Source organism: Hylobates moloch, unplaced genomic scaffold (genome assembly GCF_009828535.3).
Source record: "Hylobates moloch isolate HMO894 unplaced genomic scaffold, HMol_V3 SCAFFOLD_4, whole genome shotgun sequence".
Lineage (NCBI taxonomy): Eukaryota > Metazoa > Chordata > Mammalia > Primates > Hylobatidae > Hylobates > Hylobates moloch.
The window spans coordinates 89,631,457-89,647,153 of record NW_026652279.1 but is presented as its reverse complement, the minus strand read 5'-3'; the positions used below and the strand labels follow the sequence as shown (position 1 = coordinate 89,647,153).

At 39.0% G+C, this 15,697-nt stretch overlaps 1 protein-coding gene across 5 annotated transcripts in view; it reads left to right on the top strand.

Moving 5' to 3' along the window:
- B3GLCT (beta 3-glucosyltransferase) overlaps nucleotides 1–15,697 on the top strand; it is a 137,953-nt gene that overhangs the window by 78,474 nt on the left and 43,782 nt on the right. For 4 of the 5 annotated variants that reach the window (XM_032150532.2, XM_058437706.1, XM_032150531.2 and 1 more), the window contains 3 exons: nucleotides 3,172–3,235; nucleotides 8,432–8,551; nucleotides 10,639–10,708. In XM_032150532.2, the coding sequence (XP_032006423.1) occupies nucleotides 3,172–3,235; nucleotides 8,432–8,551; nucleotides 10,639–10,708 (254 nt within the window). The remainder of the gene's footprint in view (nucleotides 1–3,171; nucleotides 3,236–8,431; nucleotides 8,552–10,638; nucleotides 10,709–15,697) is intronic. The other variant, XM_058437704.1, reaches the window with a different exon arrangement.

Below are 15,697 nucleotides of genomic sequence, written 5' to 3'. Positions count from 1 at the left end.
TCGCTGTGTGGCCCAGGCTGGAGTGCAGTGGCGCAATCTCGCTCACTGCAAGCTCCACTCCCGGGTTCACGCCATTCTCCTGCCTCAGCCTCCCGAGTAGCTGGGACTGCAGGTGCCCGCCACCACACCCAGCTAATTTTTTTGTGTTTTTAGCAGAGACGGGTTGTCACCATGTTAGCCAGGATGGTCTCGATCTCCTGACCTCGTGGTCTGCCCGCCTCGGCCTCCCAAAGTACTGGGATTATAGGCATGAGCCACCACACCCGGCCCAATAATTCTAAAAATTAGGAAAGCTAAGTACCAAACTTCATATTTTCCAGGAACTGAATATTTAATGAAGAAACATTTCATCTAAGTAACTGGAATTTCTGGCTTTCACTGGTTTTTTGGTATTGTTGGTTACTGAAACTAGCATTGGAAAAACCTGTAATCTTGCTTGGTATATAGAAAACTGAAATCCAGTTACCACTATTAGGTATTGCCTTTTAAGTTAGTTGGTCACCCTGCACACTCTTAGAACTTGAACTTGTTTGCAAGGTGACTGGGTGACTGACATAGGCCTGAGGTGGCACGTGAGGCTAACTCTTCCACTAGAAGTCTGTGATATTGAGGTAAATATGACGTGCTTATGGTACACTCTGGGCTGCAAGAGATCGCCACTGAAAGATGGCCGTGTACATAATCATTTGTCCTCTCATCAGTCATTCTCTGTCTCAGAAATTCTTTTTTATTTTTACTTTTGAGATGGAGTCCTGTTCTGTTGCCCAGGGTGGAGTGCAGTGGCACGATCTCGGCTCACTGCAACCTCTGCTTCCCGGGTTCAAGCAATTCTCCTGCCTCAGCCTCCTGAGTAGCTGGGATTACAGGCATGCACCACCATGCTCGACTAATTTTTGTATTTTTAGTAGAGACGGGGTTTCACCTTGTTGGCAAGGCTGGTCTTGAACTCCTGACCTCAGGTGATCCCCCCACCTCAGCCTCCCAAAGTGCTGGGATTACAGGCATGAGCCACGCTTAGAAAGTCTATCAGTGGTTTTCACTTTTTCCCCTTCTGAGGTTTCCCTCAAAGAAAAAGAATTTTCAAGGATTGAATGAGAAAGAAACTTGAAAAGCCAAAAAGATGGAGAGCATGTTTAAGGTAACAGTACTAAGGTGTTTACTGACTGTTATGAAGGGGCCTATGAAACATGGCCATCTAACAGTGGAGGTCACATGCCTCTTGTATTCTAATCACAACTTGGTGTTCCTTGCCTGTGGCAATAAGCCCGGGTATGACTTTTCTGTCTTTGGAGCCTGAATGAAATGAATACTTACTCTTTGTGGTCTGATTAGATTTTGAAGGCATGTGGCATGAGTCCAAATCCCAAAGTTACCTTGATACAGTTTATTTATGAAAACATGCTCCAACTGAGCAGAATTCAAACTGAACAAGATCTCACTTGGCAGGGCAGACATTTTTTCTCTAAGTATATATTTGGAGTGTATCTGAGGATATAGTCTCTCAGTCCCTCCCACTTATACTCACAGATCTGTGGGCAAGTATTGAGCAGGAATGTGAAAGGTATTATATGGGGCTTCTTTTGGTGCTACCTGCTACCAAGCTATGTTAGTATCAGCTGTGAGACAAATGCTTTGTAATGAAGCACACTTATCTTGTGTCTGCTTTCTGTCTTCTTCTAATCAGAAGTGAATTTTTATAGAAATCTTTCATGGCCCAACCAGACAGATGTAATTAAAAACAGTAGAAAAAAATGGAAACTTATTACTATTTTTCCTTTTTCTTTTAAAATTTTTCTTTCTTTCTTTTTTTTTTTTCTTTTCAAGACAGGGTCTCCGTTGCTCAGGTTGGAGTGTGATCATAGTTCACTGCAGCCTTCAACTACTAGGCTCAAGCGATCCTCCCACCTCAGCCTTCTGAGTAGCTAGGGTACCAGTGAACCATGCTTGACTAACTTAAAAAATTTTTTTTGATTTGTTTTAACTTTTATGTTAAACTGTGTTACCCAGGATGGGCTCTAACTCCTAGCCTTAAGCAGTCCTCCTGCCTTTGCCTCCCAAAGTGCTGGGATTATAGACATGAACTACTGTGCCCAGCCTACTCTTCCTTTTTAAAATCACTATTATTTGTTTGTAGTGAAACTATGTATTAGGAGGTTTGTAATTTAAACTAATAGTCTAGTCTTCAGCTCTATAAATAAATACAAAACCATACGGTATTTTGGTGATTTGGGTAAGTATTCCTCCCTTGTTAGCTTTGAATCAAATAATATGTTGTCTAATTCATTCAGGGAGCTCACTGAGTGCTCATTGTGGTCAGGTGCGGTGGGCAGTGCTGGCAAGACAGAGAAGAAAGTATAGCACAGACAGAGTTATGTATGCACCAGATTTTAATGCATGTGATAAAGCTGATAGGTCTGTGCTTTGTACTCTGGTGGTCAAGGAAGTTTCCATTTACTCTGATGGGCAAATCTGGAAAAGTTTTACAGAAAAGATACCCATGAGTTTGGTGTTTACAAGTTTGCTCGGTAAAGGTTGGTTATAGGTACTCTAGGCAGATGGCCAGCAGGAGAGAACAATGGAGAGGCGTGTGCTCTGGGTGTAGCAAGTGGGTGCTGTGATGCTAGAGATGGTCAGGGGAACGGTAGGGCCCTCAAGACTGGCTCAGGAGTTTGGGGATTTATTCTGTATGGGAAAGGAGCCATTGAAAATGTTTAAACAAGACAGTGACTTGAAATAAAACAAAACCACATGCTTTTCCCCCATAAAACCCAGCAAGATTCATTAAAGTAAGAAACAAAAAGTGGCTGTTGTTGGTTTCTCAAGCACAATTTATTTCCCCTTTTCTTTTTTTTTCCTCTGTCATTATTTAGTGTAAAGATGATCAGGAGTCAACAAAGCTCATGACTTTTTTCCCCAAGGCATTGTATTGTATTGTACATTATTTGGCAGATGTTGGAATGATGAATGCTACTTTTGCGACAAGCCTTGCATTCATTTATTGGTCAGCCAGCTGTTGTATTTTCACAGTCCTTTCCCTCAAGTAAATTAAACTGTTATTTTTATCTTTAAATCTGTTTATCTGTTTTCAAACACTAGAAAGTCTCAAGAATGTGTTAGTCTTGTTTGACACTTCTTTTGGTTAAAAAAAATCAAATTGTCTCTATTTTCTAGGCTTACCAAGAGACTAAAGAGTGAATCCTTGAAATCCGACTTTACAATAGATTTAAAACATGAGGTATGTCATGTTTTGTTTGACTAAAAATCCTAGTAATCAAGAATTCATGTCCTTTGATGTAAAAGGTGTTTTGCATTCCCTAATCTTGCGTTTTCCCCACCCACATCTACTCCCCACAGAGATAATTTCATAGCACACCAGTGAATTAGGGGCTTTTATTTTAAGCTCATTTCAGTTATGTAGGTGAAGACAGAACAGTGAAAAAGATTGCATCTTGTGATTCATGATTCTTTACTTTTAAGCTAGATGGATGGGTCCAAAGGTAGATTTCTAAAAACATGCAAAAATGTCATTAAAAGTACCTCTGCTCTTACTTGATGCTTCGGTTGTACATATGCCAGTATAGATTGAATGATCATGTCCCCCCTACCCCTAATTCATACCTTGAAACCTGAGCCCCAGTGAAATGGTCTTTGGAGATAGACTTGTGGGAGGTGATAGGGGCATGAGAGTGGAGCCCTCATCAATGGGATTAGCACTTTTATAAAAGAGGCCCCAGGGAGCTTCCTTGCCCTTTCTGCCATGTGAGGACACAGCTAGAAGGTGCCATCCATGAACCAGGAAGCAGGCCCTCACCACTGAATCTGCCAGTCCTTTGATCTTAGACTTCCCAGCCCCCAGAACTGTGAGAAATAAATTTTTTGTTTAGACTCCACTCAGTCTATGGTGTTTTATTGTAGCAGCCTGAACAGACTAAGACATATGCCTTTGTTGTGTGTCTGTGCTTGGCCCTCTGGAGCAGAATTGAGCCTGTTGGTCCCAAGCAGGCAGCCTGGAGCCCTAACACTCCTGGTTTCTTCACATTTACTGGACATCTGTAACCAGTTATTCTAGAGGCAGGTGGCAGGTGTCCCATCATTAATTCTCAAATCATCGTTAAGAAGGCCCTTTTTGCATTTCACTTGTGGGCGTGCCTGACTGCACAGAACAGTCTTGCCTCTCATTCTATGCAGGAATCTGTATGTTAGGACATTAAGGTAAATCTTGACATGTAATTCAGTCCAACAGTGCTGATGGCCTTCCAGGGACAAGAAGGCACACACAAGACTTTCTAACTTCTCAGGTGTCTTTAAATGATAACATGGGATATTTGAGTAGAAATAAACTTAGGAAAACATAATTCTTCTCTTCCACAAAGATGAAAAAAATGGCTTGTTGAAAACCAAGTTCTGCCTAGATAGGATTAATGAAAAGTCAGCTCTGGTATAGATACTTAGGTTTGGAAATCTACTAAACATTGAATATGTACAAAATAATATTTCTAACATATATGAAAGGTATAAAGATTAATGAACAAAATACCTAACTAGCTTGCCTGGTTTAAGAAGGAGACAACTATGAGTTACCTTGAGGCTACCTATGTGCTTCTCAAGGAGAGGCCTCCTTCCGTCTCCCCACACTAAACTCTCTCTTGAATTCTCCCCTCTCCCTTAGTTTTCTTCATATTTTATTATGTATGAATGTATTTCTGAATAACATGTAATTTAGCATCCTTTTGGGCTTTATATAAACAAAATTGTATATAAATGATGCAGGATTTTTTGCTCCTCAGTTCAGTTAATCTGGATTCTTGTCTCACAACCAGGAAGAATTAGGCACACAGACACATTGAATGGTGAGGAGGGTGGAATATATTTAAGTGAAAGGAAAGCTCTCAGTGAAGAGAGAGGGCCGTGTCAGCAGGTTTCCACGTCATAAAATGAATACCAGGGCCCCTACACATGAGTTGAAGAGGCCTCTCTCCTCCCCTGCATAAGACGTGAATTCCTGGTGGCTCCACCCCATTCCTCCAGTACATGTGGGCCTCCAGTCCACTGCAGGCATGCCCAGGCAAACCCCCTGTGCAGGTTCCCTTATCCAAACAAAACATCTGGTGTAAATAAACACTTGTGGGGCGGATCAGAGATTCTCTGGGGGCCCTTCCCTATCTGCCTAGGCATTTGGCTGTCTCCCACCTCTATTGCAAATACTGTTGTAATTTGAGACTCATCCATGTTGATTCATGCAGCTCTAATTAACTTATTTTTACTTTCTGTAGTAGTCTCCCATATGACCATAATAATATATTTATCCGTTCTCTTATTAATGGGCTTCTGAGTGGCTACTGGTTTTTTGCTATTACAACCATTGCTTCTATGAATATTTTTAATGTGTATCATGGTGATCATCCGCAAGAGTTACTCCAAGGCAGAGGCTTTTAAACTTTTTTTTGACTATGACCCACTTTAAAAAAATGAATTTTCGTCATGACCCAGTATATTTGTGTGTGTGGTTGTGTTTCTGTTACTGATTTCTAACAGTATTGTTGCAGTCTATACAACAGTCATTTGAGACACTTATAGGCTTACTTTATGGCCAACTCATGTTCAGTTTTCATATCTATTAGATTGAAGAAGGTATTAATGATGCTTTTCAGATATTTTCTTCTTTATTTCATTGCTTCAATCCTTCATTTTACTTTTGTCTGCTTATCATTTACTAAGGGAGGAATGTAGAAATCTTCCATAATAATGGTGGATTTCTCCTATGAAACTGCCAACTCTTGCTTTTTATACTCTAAGGCTATGTTAATTAGATGCATACAAACTTAGAATTGTTACATCCTCTTAGTGAATTTGTCTTTATCTTTAGTAATGCTGTTTGTCTTAATGTTTATTTTGTTGACGTGAATATTTCAATGTTAGCATTTTTTGATTGTTTGCCTCATAATCATTTTTTATCTTTCTCTTTCAATCCTTTTGTGGCCTTATCTTTTTTAGATGTGTCTCTTTTAAAGAGGACATGCCTTTTCCCCCCACCCTCCAGTTTGAAAATCTTTATCTTTAAACCAGATAGCAAATTTACCTTTATGTTGATTGTAATTACTGATATATTTGACTTCTATCACTTTATTTTGTGCCCCTCTCCTTATTTTCTATTTTTCTAGGTTTCTTTTGAGACAGAGTCTCCCTCTGTCACCCAGGCTAGAGTGCAGTGGCGCCATCTCAGCTCACTGCAACCTCTACCTCCTGGGTTCAAGCAGTTCGCTGCCTTAGCCTCCTGAGTAGCTGGGATTACAGGTGCCCACCACCACGCCCGGCTAATTTTTTTTTGTATTTTTAGTAGAGACGGGGTTTCACCATCTTGGCCAGGCTGGTCTTGAATTCCTGACCCTGTGATCTGCCCACCTCAGCCTCCCAAAGTGCTGGGATTACAGGAGTGAGCCACCGTGCCTGGCCCCTCTATTTTTCTATTTTAAAGTTCCTTGTCTTCTTATTTATTTATTTATTAGTCCATATTTTTTCTTTTCTTTTAGAAGTTAAATCTGTCTGTACTTTACTGATTATTTTAAATATTTTAACATGCGTTCTTAACCTAACAATGGTTTATTAATCAATAGCCAGAAAATTTGAGGGCCTTAGGATAATTTAACTCTGATTATCTCACTCCCAACTTATATGCACTTGTTGTTCAATATTTTTGTCCCTTTTTCTTTCTAGCCTGGAAACGTAGATATTGTCATTATTTTATGCAGTTAACATTTTTATTAACTCATATATTTGCCATTGTTTTTGCTTATCATTCCATCTTGCTTCTTAGGCCTTCCAATTGAATCATTTTTATTCCTCTTGCAGTGTCTCCTTTAGAATTTCTTTTAGTGAGGTGGTAAATTCTCTCAATATTTTTTCTTTAACAATGTTTATTTCAACTTTGTTTTTGAAGCATACTTACATCATGTAGATGATTCTAGGTTGCCAGTCATTTTCTGTCATCACAAGTTTTATTCAATTATTTTTTCTTTTTTTTTTTTTTTTGAGACAGAGTCTCTCTCACTCTGTCACCCAGGCTGGAGTGCAGTGGCATGATCTTGGCTCACTGCAACCTCCATCTCCTGGGTTCAAGCAATTCTTCTGCCTCAGCCTCCTGAGTAGCTGGGACTACAGGTGCGTGCCACCACGACCAGCTAATTTTTGTATTTTTAAGTAAAGATGGGGTTTCACCATATTGGACAGGCTGGTCTCGAACTCCTGACCTGGCAATCTGCCTGCCTTGGCCTCCCAAAGTGCTGGGATTACAGGCATGAGCCACCACGCCAAGCCTCAGTTATTTTTCAAATGTGCTTACTTGTTTTGTGTAATCTTTTTAAAATAATTTTTTCTTATGTTTTAAAGTTTTTCTTTTCTTTATAAAATATATTAAGCATAGTAATTTTATAATCTGTTTGATAATTCTGATAGCTGAAGTTTTTTGAGTCTGATTAAATTATGTCTGCTGGCTGTTGTTCATTATCTTATTTCTTTTTCATGTGTGATTTTTTTTTTCTCTGAGTGATTGTTCTGTAAGCACCCTTGTTCCTTTGGAAAAATCCTCTGAGCCTTATATTAAGGTTGTGGTTCCTTAGTAAGGATTTACATTAGCTTCTGCCTGTTGCTAGTGGGTTATACTGACTTGAGATAATTTAAATTATCAGTTTGAGGTGTTTTGGGACCTCATAGGTGGCACAAATTAGGGAGGCCTGGCTTTTAGTTACAAAATCTAAGAGGAGATTTAGAGATTATTCTTTTCCCTCCATTTAGACCCATGGTCCTAGCTTTATGTAGGGGATTGCTGTTAGTCACACCCCACCTTGGGTGGGTCATAGACTTAAGTCTTTTCACTCCTATCAGAAACTCAGCCTTGCCAGAGGTCAGCTGATACCTACTAGGGAAAACTACCCTTGGTGCCCTTTTTTCCCCAGGATCTCACTTTCCCATTTTTGTTCTCACAGATTCCATATTTTTGTGCCAACTTAGCAATACATTGAAATATTTAAGGGCATTTTACCCAACATTTGTAGATGTTTTAAGCAAGTTGAGTATTTGGGTTATGTGATTACCATACTAAGGAAACTGGAGCCATAATAGTATTTTCTTACATCTCCGTGATGTTGTAGAATGTGTTCTTTCCTAAAACCACATACTTTGGAATTTTTTGGAGGTCAGAATATTGATTCATAGTTAATTTCTTATTGTTAGTAACAGATTACATTTATTCACATGGAATTGTCATTGTCATTTTTTTAAGTTTAGGAAGTCCTGTTGAATACTGACAAATTGATATGGTTCACCCTACTCTCTATGGAAGGTGTGTTCTGCTTTCCCTTGAGATATTTTGTCCCTTCTTACACTTGTGTTGACTGAGTTCTTTCATCACTGCCTGTCTCCTGTCTTGTGGCAGATTGCCCTCTACATCTGGGACAAAGGCGGAGGACCTCCCCTGACCCCAGTGCCTGAGTTTTGTACAGATGACGTGGACTTTTACTGTGCTACCACATTCCATTCTTTTCTACCACTTTGTGTAAGTAACAGAAGAAAAACTTCTTTGCATATCAAAGGAAAAATTTAGATGCTGTGCATAATGTCACCCTAGCACTTTAAAATAGATCTTAGATTCAGGGCATTCATGTGCAAGTTTGTTATAAGGGTATATTGCATGATGCTAAGGTTTGGGCTTCTGCTGATTCTGTCACCCAAATGGTGAACATGGTACCCGATAGGAAGTTTTCAAACCTTGCTCTTCTTCCTTCCTCCCCTTTTTAGAGTCCCCAGTGTCTGTTGTTCCTATTTTTATGTTTGTGTGTACCCAGTGTTTAGCTCCCACTTATAAGTGAGAACATGCAGTATTTGGTTTTCTGTTTCTGCATTAATTCACGTAGAATATTGGCCCCCAGCTGCATCCATGTTGCTGCAAGTACATTATTTCATTCTTTCTTAAGGCTGCATAGTATTCCCAGGTATATCTGTACCACATTTTCTTTATTCAGTCCACCATTAATGGGCACCTACATTGATTCCATGTCTTTGCTATTGTGAATAGTGCTGCACTAGCACTTTACACACTAAAAAGAAAATCAACATTTTCCCTGTGCCAGGTAAGAACTATATATCAAGACTCTAGTAATAACAGTCATACAAGGTTAGTACTATTGTAACTCCATCTTACAAATGAGAAGAGAAAAGCACAGAGAAGCCAAGTGCTTGCTTACGGCTACACAGCTAGTAGGGAGGGAAGCAAGGGCTCCCCTTTACTCCAGAGCCTTTGTGAGGGACTGCTCACTATAGCACTTTAGAGTTAGTGTGCCCAGAGTCTTTTCTTTTGTTGATGATGTAGGATGCATTGATTGGAATTTCTGTTCCATTTCCTGGAAAGGCAATTTCCAGTGCTTTCTGTGACACCCAAGCCTTCTCCACAAGCCTGCACCCTTTACTCTCTCAGCAGGTGGCTCTGCCTTTCATCTCATTGACAGCCATCCAGAACTTTCAGAATAAATTCACTTGTTTTGGCAGACCCAAGGTCCAGCCCCAGTATGAGCCTGGAGACCCTGACACTCACAAGGTTGTTAACAGCTTTTCTCATAAGAAAAAATGCGTTCACCAACCTCAAATATTGTCGTTATTCTCAAGTCAGTCACACAGAAGTCTGTGTGTGCCATTTGAAGAGATAAATACATAGACACACACACACATACACACACACACACACATGCACACACACCCCAAAACAGTGCAGCATTGAGAGAGAATCTGTAATTGTTTGCAGTTCCAGAAGGGGAGACCAGTCTTTCTAGGCAGAATGCTTGCTTGCTCTTTCAGTGCTCTCCTAGTGCCTTGAGTGACATGACAAAGCTGTAGTTAGATGTCACTGTAAACCAGCCCCAAATTATATAGGAGTCACGATTGACTATGACTGCAGGCCTAAGGCAGGTAATAAAGGGGTTGTGAAGGGCTTGGGTGTGTCTTGTTGACAAATCCCTCTTTGTGCCCCCTTTCATCTGTGTGATCAGCCTGGGCTCCAGGACTGCCCCCACCCCACCTCCACCAGGTGTTTGAAGGAATCCTACCTTTGGCAGAGGAGAAAACATCCTTAGCCTAGACTTGGGTCACCAGTAAAGAGGCCGTAAAAATGTTTTCAACATTAAAGTAAGGCCAGGCCTAGAAAAGGGCAACATCTCTTATTTTACACTAAAAAATCCCCCCTATTTCTCTCTTTTTGTCAAAATCTCCACCAGCTGGAGAAAGGAAATGAGAGGTAACTAACATTTATTGGTCACTTACTATGTGTTTAATAAATTATAGTAATAATAGCAGCCTTGCAGTGGTTATTATTATTTTTTTTCTAAACAAGCAGACTGAAATTCTGGAAACTTGTTAAGGGGATGCACAGTCCGTGCACGGTGGAGCAGGCAGGTCCAGGGCTGGCTGACAGAAAGGTTATGTTGTCAGCTGACCTGTGTTTCCATTTCTCCCCTAAAACTTTATCCCAGAAATATGTTTGATATCCTTGACATTGGTTAATTTGAACTGTAGATCATGTGAGATCCAATGTGGGTGTGAAGTTAACGCCGACTCACATATGCATATATTTTTTCTTTTCTTTTTTTTTAGGGAAAGCCAGTGAAGAAGAAGGATATTTTTGTTGCAGTAAAAACATGCAAGAAATTTCATGGTGACAGAAGTATGTTTTGGGTTATTCATTTTATTGAACGCTAAAATCCAGACTACCTTTTTAAAAAAAAGTACAAATGAATTCTTGAGTATAAATTCAGAAAAGGGATAATGACAATTTGGATGTTGAAGTGAAAGCAGTTGTTTAATCAATATTCATCGTTGCACCATTTCAATCACCAAGATCAGTTAGGAAGGAAAATTTTGTATTGAAACATGAGTGGTCATAGCCGATACTGTTTATGGCAGTATTTTAAATTGGAAATGGAAAAGCTCAGTGTGGCAGTCTTGGAGACTGTGTGAAAAACAATCCATTTTGTCAAACAACGTATTAGGTCTGTGCGCAGTCTCTAAACGGGATGAAGAATGTCAGGGGATTTCAAGGTAACAGCATGCCAACAAAGAAAAAAGACTTTTTCTTCTTTTTCAATTTATTTCAAATGCTTACCTTGGAATTTGTTAGTTACGAGATGTATTTGCTCATGAGTAGATAATATTGGAGAAGAAGAAAAAGTCGCCGTACAAACAGTGAATCTCTTCTTAAGGAAATCCTGGCATGCAGATTAATGTTGTTTTTATTCAGGTTTTTGATGTCATTACAGAATTCTGCTAAGTTGTGATGATAATGTAAAAAAAAAAGCCCATCCTAAATATAAATAGACATAATTTCTCTCTTTTTGCACCTTATTTCAAGCAACACTTTTCTGAAATTGAAGATTAGGCAGTCTTTTGCATTTTCTAATTTTAGTGCATATTTTAATTTTTTTTTTCCCGTGAAAAGACTGTCGATTTCACCAAGGATGTGATATTTATGTAGAAGAGATTTCTAAACCAACTGTCATTTTCATGGGATTGGAACTACTGAAGAAGTTCATTTGTATATTTTACTTGATAACATGATACATACAAATTATATTTTAAAGGGGAAGATGTTTTCCAAATAAAATAATAATATAATTTGAGATTATAGTATTGTCTAAGACATCAACATCAATTAAAATCCAGCTATAATCAATTATATCTTAAAAATACATTAACTGTAAACCTTCATATTTGCCTAAAATGGCCACACTAAATTCCAAATCCTATTAAATCAGCCTATATGAATATATACATTTGTTATACAAGTCCTAAGATACTATGAAGAATCAGTATAGCAGTTAAAATAAAATTTGTATTTATCATAAATTTAACCTAAATTTAATATCCTTTTACTTTTTTCATAATATGGAAGGGTTTTGTGGGATTATTTTGACAAATACCTTCTTTAAATAGGTATTGGGGAAATGAACTATACTGCTTTTTGTTTTGTTTCTTTTACAGCAAGCAGGAACTGTTTGAATTGATTTAATTGATCTTGAAGCTACACTTGGAGTAGTGATTGTTTTCACAATATTAATATTAAGGATGGTGTTGCTGGTACTTTTTCTTTGAAACACATTTTTCAGGTCACAGTGAAGCAGTAAAATTAGGGACACTCCCCGTTGTATTTTTTATATTCTACAGAAATGGAAAAAAAAATAGTTTGTTAATTTTGATTTAGTAATTTTGAATAATCCAGTTTACTGCTTTCTTATTTTGCATAAGTTTGAGATACTCTTTTTAGATATTCATGAAATCCTTTTCTATTTGAATTTTGAGTCAAAAGTCTTTAAAAATTACAAAATCTTAAAAGCCTATTAGGAGCATTAGAAACAAACCTTCCAAAGCCAGATGCATTGATTTGCTGCTGTTAATTTGAATCTGGGATCATTAAAGCATGAGGCCTAAAATGTATCATGAAGTTTTCATATTTGGGTTTCTGTGGTAAGCCATTTTTCAACTTGGATATGTTTGTTTGAAAAGATAGTCTAAGGCAACAGAATTTCAGTGACTTTAAAGTCCATTTTGCATGACTTCATGTAGCCTGCCAGGCCACCACTGGGCTCTTTCCCTCATTTTAGAAGCCTAGTCCAGCTACCAGTTGGCCCAAAGAGTTATCCAGTAATACCAGTTACAAGGATAACATCACACTGCTTCTAACTGCTAATATTTCTTACATTTTCTGGTGTGTTTTTCACATATGTTCTATCACCTAGTTTCATGTTGACACTTCCTCATGATATGATAATTATTGTTATTCACTTGTTGTAGAAAAAGCTGAGTATGGAATGATACACAACTGGCCCAGTTTCTTGTATCCTATTGAGTAGCAGAGCCAAGGACTTGGGTTTTCTGGCTCCTAAGTCCCACATTTGTTTCTACCACAGCACAGCTATACTGTAGTGTCCTTGGATGTATTACAAACTCAATACTTGATAAATAGTCTTTGATATTCATGTTGATGTCCTGCTGTGCTCAAGGTCAGTTTTGACTTGGCCAGAAGCTGTGAAAGTAGGCTTTCCATTTTTAGTAGCAATGGGGATGGCAAGGAATTGAAACCCACACAGGATCTAAAATACAAATCGAGCTGAGAATTTAGACTGCCACTCCTATCTAAGCATATCACTGCTATAGTCAAGCAGAATACATGGTCTGGGGTGTTGGATTTTTTTTGTTTAGTTTTCCTTTCCCTGTGCACTCTCTTATTGGGAGAAACTAGCCCCCAATATTCAACGTGAGCCCTTTTCTATTTTCCCTAAGTGTTGGCCAGTCTGAGAAATAAAAGAAGGGAGTACAAAAGAGAGAAATTTTAAAGCTGGGTGTCCGGGGGAGACATCATATGTTGGCAGGTTCTGTGATGCCCCCTGAGCTGTAAAACCAAGTTTTTATTAGTGATTTTCAGAAGGGGAGGGAGTGTACGAATAGTGTGTGGGTCACAGAGATCACATGCTTCACAAGATAATAAAATATCACAAGGCAAATGGAGGCAGGGCGAGATCACAGGACCAGGGCGAAATTAAAATTGCTAATGAAGTTTCGGGCACACATTGTCATTGATAATATCTTATCAGGAGACAGGGTTTGAGAGCAGACAACCAGTCTGACCAAAATTTATTAGGCGGGAATTTCCTTGTACTAATAAGCCTGGGAGCGCTATGGGAGACCGGGGCTTATTTCATCCCTTATCAACAACCGTAAAAGACAGACATTCCCAAAGCAGCCATTTCAGAGACCTCCCCTTGGGAACGCATTCTCTTTCTCAGGGATGTTTCTTGCTGAGAAAAAGAATTCAGTGATATTTCTCCTATTTGCTTTTGAAAGAAGTGAAATATGGCTCTGTTCCGCCTGGCCCACAGGCAGCCAGACTTTAAGGTTATCTCTCTTGTTCCCTGAACATCGCTGTTATCCTGTTCTTTTTTCAAGGTGCCCAGATTTCATATTGTTTAAACAATTTTTGCAGTTAACACAATCATCACAGGGTCCTGAGGTGACATTCATCCTCAGCTTGTGAAGATGACAGGATTAAGAGATTAAAGACAGGCATAGGAAATCACAAGAGTATTGATTGGGGAAGTGATAAGTGTCCATGAAATTTTTACAATTTATGTTCAGAGACTGCAGTAAAGACAGGCATAATAAATTATAAACGTTTTAATTTGGGGAACTAATAAATGTCCATGAAATCTTCACAATTTATGTTCTTCTGCTATGGCTTCAGCCGGTCCCTCCATTGGGGGGACTTCCCGCAACAGTCTGTAGTAGAAATACTTTAGTAACAAAGGCCAAATGATGAAGGAAAAAAATCTAGAGAAACTGTACTTGTCTTTGCCAAGTTGAGAGTGGGTTGTACTGTTAATTGTGGGCACAGTATCCCCTGGCACTGGGTGGTGATGGCCCCCACTTCTGCTTCATTATATTTGATTACCTTCTGGGATGAGAAGGAGAGATGGAACATGTTCTGTTCAAGGCCCTAGTCACAGCAAGGGAAAATATAGATTGCATTTATTTTTTTATACTCTCGTGGAAGAACTGTTAATAAAACCAAGTTTCACAATGAAAAGAAATATTTTAAATATTGTACTTTCTTGGCTTAACAGTAACACATTTATGTAATTGCTTTTGTCTGGATTCTGACTTAAGTGAAACATAGCATTCTTAGAACACAACAAGCAAAAAAATACTCTGTCTTTTGGCTCCAGGAAGTAATACATATTGACATCACTGAAACAGCAGCACACTCTGGGAGGCAAGCATTTAGTAGAGTTTTAAAGAAAGTTGAGAACTGTTACATAAGGTGATGAATTGGGCATAGCATGTAAAATTATATTTAAGCAAGGAAATGATCTCTGGTGTTTTAATATTCAACTTGATTGCTTCCTCTTGGGTTCTGTGTTTCCCACTGTGTGACCTGAGCTGTCAGAAAACCTTAAGAATTTTGTTTGCATCATTTTTCCATGCAGTTTGTGTACATGTCTCATGTACCTCGTGGCAGCCACTGGTTTTGTTCATCAAATGGTGGGTTGTGGGATGCTCTCCTGCAGTCTCCCTCTAATTAAAGAGGTTAAATTGCCGTTTGCTCAGCCTTTAGTTCCTTTCCACAGCTTCCTAAGCTCTTAAAAATTAGCACTATATTTCTTTCAGATTAAAAAACAAAAAACAAAAACAAAAACCTGTTTGCTGTCTTTACTGCTGTTGTCTTGTCTAGAGGCAAATCTGAACAAACTGATTGAAAGGGGTGTTTGGTGGCTGGTGTTCTCTTTGACTGAAGAGGCTTACATGTACTGTGGTACAGTCGGCTTACTTAAAAGGCGAGGCTTGAATTAAAATACAGCCAGATAGAAGGCCAGACTCTAATCAAATAAGGTGATTAGATCAATGAATGAAGAGAGGAGAGGAGTCAGGTGTTGCCTTTCCCTGGCTGTTGAATAGCTGATGTTCCAGATTGCCCTACAGTGTTGTGTTAGGTCATCCAGGAGGGATACTTTTCAGGCTTAGGTACACCTCAGTCTTTAAAACGAGGAATTAGGGCACACTCGTGTGTGTCCCTAATCTGCTCCTGAGAAGAGAAGTGCAATCAGGGTCTTATTTTGTGACCACTGACTTGCACACTGAGACAAAAGGGCCATCTGCAAGCTGA